Source organism: Austrofundulus limnaeus, unplaced genomic scaffold, assembly GCF_001266775.1.
Source record: "Austrofundulus limnaeus strain Quisiro unplaced genomic scaffold, Austrofundulus_limnaeus-1.0 Scaffold1910, whole genome shotgun sequence".
Classification (NCBI taxonomy): Eukaryota; Metazoa; Chordata; class Actinopteri; order Cyprinodontiformes; family Rivulidae; genus Austrofundulus; species Austrofundulus limnaeus.
In genome coordinates this window covers 1-8120 of record NW_013954312.1, presented here as the reverse complement: position 1 = coordinate 8120, position 8120 = coordinate 1, and the positions used below count along the sequence as shown (strand labels likewise).

The following is an 8120-nucleotide window of genomic DNA, read 5'->3' as shown; positions in this document are numbered from 1 at the left end:
ATAAAAGGGCTGTAGTGAAGGTAGTTTTCATTCGTTGTGCTGACTTTATCTTTGATTTTTTTAGGATTAAACATGAAACATGAAATGACAAGAAATATTTTGTTCAGATTTAACCACACATGTAGATTTGCACACTTTCTAAGGCCACAAAAACTCATATTTTATCAATTTATGAAACGTCTCACGAGCCTTTCCTACTTGAGCGTATGGCAGACTTTCTCCAAGTGCACAGACTAAAACAAAAGAGGGCCATTGCATAGCTTAATCATTAAAAATAAGGGACTTTACTTTACAAAATATTTGTATTTTATGTATTATATTACTGTATTTGGCCCGCTGCCCTGGATAGATTTTCATTTTGGCCCCCTCGGGGAAAATGTTTGAGCACCCCTGTTTTAAAGTGTTTTCTGAGCAGACCTTCAGAAGCCTTTTCAGAGCTGCGTACGAGTGTCATTAAACCGAGTCCTAAGAGGAAAAACAAGCTCATGAGCTTTTTTATTTTCCTCCACAACATCCATCCTTCACTCTTAATGATGCTTCAATAACTCTGACAACCAATCACATTCAGTTTCACTGAAACAGATGAGAAGTGAGGCTGAGCTACACCTGAAGTTTAGTAAATTAAAAGCAAAATAAATCATTATATTTTAATTCTATTTCTTTTAATTAAAAAAAACATACAAAAGTCACAAATATAATAACATTTCAAAAGCGGTTTAGGACTTGTCACTGCTGAAATACACAGTTATGACCTTTTTATAAATAACAATAAAATACCTGCTACATGGATGAAAAATGAGCCAGGGAACAGAAATGACAAATAATGTCCGATTATCTTCAAACATTTTACATTGTAACATTGCTGCAGGAGGTGAAAATATTCTTTGATCTCAGGCGATGCACATTATAGCTGCTTTAAAAGCGTTCATGCTTTACAGTTTAAAGGGAATACATTAAAAACACAAGTTTACAAAAAGAGAAAAGAAAGTCAAAGTCTCAGGCTAAAACATGCCATTTACAAAGACAAGTTACAGAGCATGTCATTTATTCTGAATTTTCCTTCCTTTTTTTTTTTTACACAGAAAATGTTGAATAGCACCCAGAGTCTGTGTAGGAAAGCTGTAAAGRACAACATGCAGTGAAGCAACACCAGGGGGCAGTAAAGGAAAGTGTACCAGACACAATGACACAGGAGTTTCAAGGTTCTCAGATGAGAGGTATTTTTAAAAAAGCTGATTATTAACAATATGAAAACCTCCAAACATGTGAATAGGAAAACAAAACATCATCAGTGAAACTATGATGGCGAGTAAGATCACAAAAACATGTCAATAGAGGTACGTTAAGTTTCTGTGACAGAGAGAAACTGTAAAGGTGACATTTTCCTGAGAATGGCTGTTTGCTCGRCATCAGCTTAGACTGCATCAATAGTTTGGACCTTTGTGGAAGGGGTCCCTTCTCGTCATGCTGGCATAGCACAAGGAYGGGTCACATGACCCAGGTTGGCCAGGAACACCAGGGTTCCCACTTTTACCCTCTGGTCCACTTTGACCAGGGGGCCCGGATTTACCTGGAGGACCTGGTTTGCCGTAACCTTCAGGACCYATGGGACCTATGGACATAAAAAATACTAAGTTCTGATTGGTTCAAAACCCTTTTTGGCAGCATAAAACTGTATTTTTTTACATCATTGCAGCACTGCTTTAATATGRCTCTACCTAAACAAAGAAAACGACAAGTGATTGCGATTAATTAGTGACATTGTTTACCAGGAGGTCCAGGTGGGCCTTGGTCTCCACTCGTGACTCGACCAGGGCTCCCTTTCTCACCTTTGAAACCCGGTTCTCCTGAAACACAAGCCTCCATGTTGGTGGAACTAAACACAACGGTTTAACATCTATTACGATGCTGCTTTTACCTTTCAGCCCATTAATCCCAGGATGTCCTGGACGACCAGGGTGGCCTGGCTGACCACTGGGACCACTTAGTCCTGGAAGACCTCTATGTCCCTGAGGCCCAGCTGGACCTGGTGGACCAGGAGATCCAGGCTGGCTTTGACATCTGGAACAGCTCCTCTGCTGGTTGTTCAGCAACAACAAAGGCAGCTCAGCTAGAAGAGTTGACGGTGAAGAGATTTCAGAGAAAGTTGTGCAGAAACACTCCATCAGTCACTCTGAAACTCTACTCACTCTGAAGAATCTCTCTGCAGATTTGCCGAACGTGGCTGTCTGACATCACACTCGCCTGCAACGAAACGTGACGAATCAAGATGGATTTTTACTTAGCGCACCACTTCACGTCTTGATGATAAAAAGCTGTGTGTCCAACGTACAGGTCGCCTTTCAGGTCCAGGTGGACCAGGCGGGCCGGCGTCCCCCCGTAGACCTTGAGGGCCAGGTGGGCCTGACTGACCTGGTTGACCTGGTCTTCCCACTTGACCTTCGGGCCCTCTCTGCCCTGTATCCCCTGCTATCCCTTTCTGGCAAGAATACCACCCTCGTATTAGAAACAAATAATACCTTRCAGGCGGCATGAAGAAACACAAATGACTTTTTCTTCATTTTATCAYACCTCTCCTTTAAATCCCACTGGTCCAGGTGTTCCCTGAGAATTAAATCAAAATAAATCATTATTTTGATTTAAAAAAAAGCTTCAGAACATTATTAAAATCAGAATGTAAAACAAGAGGGGTCTACTGTCATTACAGGATAAGAGTAAAAATGCTGATAATGTTATACAGCAGCATTATAGCCATAAACCTATTTAAAGAGATGTTGCTGTGGCGCCATCTAGAGTCTAGCAACGCTATTGCATGTCAGAAATCAGAGAATATCAGATTTTATTATTTAAACTGAAACATAAAAACAGCCTCAGGAAAATACAGAAACGTAGCTTACCACATTCTGATTATAATRTAAAGGTAAATTGTAATGTCAACATTCTAATTAATACTTTAAAGTTTTACTCCCAATTCTAGTCACCTATGGGTGTCTTGTTTTTTTCAGGCGTAAAGCTTTAAGTTTTACTAGAAATGTTAAGTCAGCATATTTCAGGAAAATCACCTGAATTCCTGGCAGACCGTGCTCGCCTTGTTCGCCTTTCAMTCCCTGGGGAAGGAGATACAAAATTTAAAAAAAAATCCATTTTAAAAGCAAAGTTTTAGATCACAATTAGAGGTGCAATCAGATTATATAGTCAATAGATTTAGATGAAAAAAAACTTAAAAAAAATTATGTATTATTTTAATACTTCGGACTTTTAATTTTAAATTTTAAATTTATTTTGCAATTTGATCTTTTGCATCTTTAGTCATGAATGAAGCTGTCATAACAGCACCACAAACTGATGTTTCATTAATGCAGAGCATAACTGTGATCGTTGATTGTTATCATTAATCTCACCATTTCTCCTCTTTCTCCCATATTTCCTCTTTCCCCCTACAAAACATGAAAACATTGATTATGACATTTTTTAATGAGTCTTTGCCAAAAACACAAACACTCCAGTGACAAATATGGCAATAAAACAATAATAAACTTGAGTGGATATAATGTATATACCTTAGTTCCTTTCAGGCCTGGCATGCCAGGATGTCCTGGAAGACCTGGTGTCCCTGGTTCTCCTGCGTGTCCCTTTAAATAGGTTCAGTTAAACATAAATGAAGGAAAATATAATGAGTGAAAAAGTAACATTTTATGGTATCTTGGTCAGGCTCAAACAAACTGTTACAAAATGCATTTGCTCTATTTCTTGGTTTTCTTGTATATTTTTCCTGTTTTAGATCAAACAATAAGATTACAGTGGAAACTTACCCTGGACCCTGGAGTTCCTCTTACCCCTGGACTTCCAGTCTCACCTTTATTTCCCTTGAAATAATAAAAAGATACTTATTATAACAGCAAACATTTAGTGAAATAATAAACACCCTGATACTGAATGGAGCACAGTTTAACATTTCACACCTTTTTTCTGTATATTGTTTGTTTTTTTTTATCCATATGATAATTCTAAAGAGTTCTTTTTTAAATGTGTATTATATTTATGTATGGCCAAATGCTTTCCTTTCTAGTTTAACATGTCCTGCAGCTGAAACAAGTAATGTTTTTAGATTTATTATTATTTTTAAAGCAAGGCAGTGACTTGTAGTCTGGAAAGTTTCTTTTTTCTTCTTCTTCTTTTTCTTCTTTTTTTTTTACCTTGCAATGCATTTGATTAAAATTTGGTGACATGGAGCTTGTGAATGTTATGTCAAAGATGTTTTGGCAGCCCTGTACTTTTGGCAACTGCACTGCACATTGCTTGGAGTCTATTTAAATCCAAACATGGCTCTGCTTGCAGCTGGCTTGTTGCTAATGCTAACATAACAGAATTTACTGACTTTTGAAGAACTAATTCACAATAACTTCACTCAAATCCCTAAAGTAACTTACAAAATATCCGCTGTAGGTTTTATCCCTTGTTTTAAAGTTTGACATTTTGTTAAATGAAGGTCAGTCTTTCTTTCATTTTTGTATTTTTTTTTAGTGTTTTTAAAGTTTAGCTGCACTATTATTTTCAAAAAGCTTCAAAATTTGCTTTCAGTGAATGATTACCCTTGGTCCAGTTGATCCTTTTAAACCAGGTTCACCAGGTAAACCCATTTCACCCTGCAGAAAAGCAAAAATTATTGATACGCTTCAATAACTCAGCTTTAGTTTGAACATTTCTGTGCAGTGCAGATCTTACAGGGAGTCCAGCCGATCCTTTGAATCCCCTTGGTCCCGGCTCACCAGTTTCCCCCTTCAATGAGAAAGTATCAAACTCACAGTGACTAATACTAAACATTTATTAAGTTCAATTAAGACACAGAGAACCTTACCTTTGGTCCGTCCAGGCCGGCATTTCCCGGCAAACCAGGCAACCCCTGTGAGGAATTAAGTGTCAAAATTAGATTTAACAGTGATAACAAAAAAAAAAAAAACTAAAAAAGAAAATAGTATCTACTGCTATGTGCAGAAATACAGTAAATATGTGTTTGAATAAAATGTCTTTGTGAATCATATGACGTGTACAAATGTTTTAAAATTTGGAGATTTTATTTTCCTTCATTGTGTTTTACATCTTTGTGAATGCAATGTATGAAGCAGTTCTACGTGGCATTCAGGAGATGTTGCACTGATTAAGGTTTAGAATTCAAATTTGGTGAAACCCTTGTATAACCTGGTGGGCATTCAAACAAAACAGACACAATAAAAAATAGGTTTTGTGTTATGTATTTAAATGTATGTTTGTATAGTAAGTGTTTAAATATTGTTTGCCTCAATGGTCTTTATTTTTGAATCTGTCTTTGTAAAAGCACATGTACTTCAGGCAGTCGTCTTGACTTCTGATTGGTCGGCAGAGGTGCAACGTAATGAAGTACATTTATTTTGTTACTTGTACTTACCGTATTTATTCATGTATAATACAATCTCGAGTACAATACGATCATCATTTTTGAGCTTAAAAAGCATAAAAAATCTAATCACCAATAACCCGTKTATAATACTACTCCCCTACTTTTTGAATGATTTTTAGGGTGAAATTTCTAGTATTATACATGAATAAATACTGTCACTTTTTTGAGGATCTGTAATTTTACCATTTATTTTTAAATCTTTACTTTTACTTTTATTTTGTTACATTCAAAATCTAAAAATATTTTCACTTCTTTATTCTAAAATGTAACACCTTGTTACATGCTACAAATTTAAATATGACAGGAGCTCGTCATGAAAGGTGTCGTTTATGCAGTCTAAAAAATGAAGTGCTGAATTTACTTAACTAAGTTATGTAGACTGGTTCCACTAAACCAAGCTGAGTAAAAGTAAGACCATTTTCGCGAGTTAATTGCTTTTCTTCTACTCTACTCTGTTTCCTCAGGGTTTTTATTGAAAACAAAAAATATTCACTTTATTTATACATCTATTTTTTTTTATTTGGTGTGGTCCACAAGTTATTTATACCACTACATTTGGTGCAAGACAGTGTTTAGTAAGCTGATCAGACTGAGTTACTTCTCAGGACTAGAGTAGCCTATGTTTTTTCTTTTTTAGAAATTCTACCTTCATTATTTTCAGCCAAGTGAAATAATAAACAAGGGACCAACAACTGAACATTTTTAAGCTTTTTTTATTTTTTGTTAGATTTAATTAGTACTTTTACTTTATCATGATCAGTTTTAAGACTTTTACTTAAAGTACTTTTCTTATCAGTGAAATTTGTTTTAATTGTCTGTTAAGGTATTTAGTTGTTTTTTTTCCAAGTACTTTATACACCTTTGTTGGTCAGTTCTGTCACATGAAGTGTTGCAAATAAAGCTACTGAAGTGTGGAAAATATGCTCAAGTTAATCATCTCCATCCAGTTGACTAATCACACCCACCACATACCAAACCCTCATGTTACATACAGAACGCAGTGGATTCAACAAAACCAAAAGTCAATTCAATTTGYATCAAAGCTACTGAGAAAAGTCATTTTACTTTTCTTCTTTAATTACTTTTTGTGAGATAAGAAGTTGCAGATGTTTAGCTGATGCCTTAACTTTCAGAGCTTGGACAAAGTCTGCATTAGACAGCCTTTAGTTTCACAATCAGTTCATGCCTGTGGGAAAACATTTTCCCAGGGGGTCCACATTAAGGGGCTGCATTTTGTTTTCTGTTGAATAAGTTTAGCTCTATTTCTGTCTTCTTGGACATGCTGACATCTGTCGTTCTGGTTAAACAGAAATGGCCGACAGCCTTCTGGAGAAATTGAGTCAKCTTTGTGTAGACCCATCGCAAACCTTTGACAACACTTAACGATCGCGGACAGTGGGACGGCTGCCCAGCTGAAACAATTTTTTCCGAAAACAGATTTACCAGAACGCTACAGTATTCCCTCGGTTAACTACTTTCTGCGCGTTACATAACTGGGTTATCCTGGGATGAACTTCTGGGGAAATACCACTAATTTACTGGCTGTCAGGGGCAGAGTTTATAGAGCTGACAGTTAACGCGCTACAGCCTCAATACAACATAAAACAGGCAGCTCTTTATGATCCATAAAATTCACAGCTATATTTGTCCTTTTTAAATATTTTGTTACAGAGAATATTACGTTATGTTAGACAAAAACAATATGACAAAGATAGTGTCATGAAATTTGAAGTGAAGCTGTAAGGCAAAATCAACTCAAGCAAAATGAAAAATAAAAGTCTAATTTGTGTTCTAGTTAACTCACAGGATGGCCTTCTCTTCCATCACCACCAGGAATACCGCTGGCTCCAGGATCCCCCTAAATTCAATGGAAAACCATGGAGATATTTCACTTAAACTTCAGTTTCAAGTCATGCAGCTTTAAAGTCCCGGCCATGCATTGCATCAAAGCGACTAAATGCCATACTGGATTCAATAAACACATTTTCTTTTTTTTATAATGTGAAGGAAAATTTTTAGATCCATGCAAGTATAGAGATGTGGATTGGAAAAGACAGCGCAGTATGTTGGTGATTTAATTCCAGCTGCTGCCAGACAACAGCAGCACTTCTTTCTGGAACAGTTAATTCTTTTAAAATTGCCCAATTTCATGCCTCTATTATTTCCCAAAGGGTCTTCATGTCTGTAACAAGCAGACCTTTTGACCATCCCTCCCTGGAAGTCCATCCTTTCCATCTCTCCCAGTCGCACCCTGAAACCACAAAGAATTATTCTTTGCGCAACAATAAATTCACAAGAGATACTAACTGATATTAAATATTTGCAAACGTACAGGTCCTCCTCGTAAACCAGGAGGCCCGGGGGGTCCCATACTTCCTTTTTCTCCCTAAAAGTTCACACCATCCAGTTAAAGTTGAGTTAAAATGTGTCTTGTTAGCAGCTGATTATCTGTGTGCTTACCAGTTGACCAGTTGTTCCTGGTAACCCTGCTGTTCCTGGCAATCCTTTCAACCCCTGAAAAGAAATATTTACATAAATATGCATTTCTTGTATATATGTTATAAATGCTGCTGCCTATCTGAAACAGCCTTGAAATATGTTTTTAATCGGAATGGGATGTCCTGGTTATTTACATCAAACGTGTGTGTGTGTGTGTGCGTGTGTGTGTGTGTGTGTGTGTGTG

The 8120-nt window shown here is 36.8% G+C and overlaps 2 protein-coding genes across 2 annotated transcripts; both read right to left on the bottom strand.

Annotated features, from left to right (window-relative positions):
* Positions 1–1064: 1064 nt before the first annotated feature.
* Positions 1065–3102, bottom strand: LOC106536643 (collagen alpha-1(XXI) chain). Its single transcript, XM_014033956.1, has 7 exons — positions 3063–3102; positions 2572–2604; positions 2333–2479; positions 2190–2244; positions 1919–2110; positions 1770–1847; positions 1065–1612 (listed from the first exon to the last, which is right to left on the bottom strand). Exons 4-7 carry the CDS (start codon positions 2233–2235, stop codon positions 1425–1427), a joined length of 504 nt encoding a protein of 167 aa, XP_013889410.1. The 5' UTR covers positions 2236–2244; positions 2333–2479; positions 2572–2604; positions 3063–3102; the 3' UTR covers positions 1065–1424.
* A 159-nt stretch (positions 3103–3261) lies between these two features.
* On the bottom strand, positions 3262–7951 carry LOC106536642 (collagen alpha-1(XXI) chain; the record flags this gene model as incomplete). The annotated part of the gene is given in 10 exon segments (XM_014033955.1): positions 3262–3437; positions 3561–3632; positions 3813–3866; positions 4593–4646; positions 4726–4779; positions 4859–4903; positions 7242–7295; positions 7635–7688; positions 7770–7823; positions 7898–7951. Coding segments are annotated over 10 exon segments (579 nt in total), but the record flags the coding sequence as incomplete, so codon positions are not given.
* Positions 7952–8120: the final 169 nt, after the last annotated feature.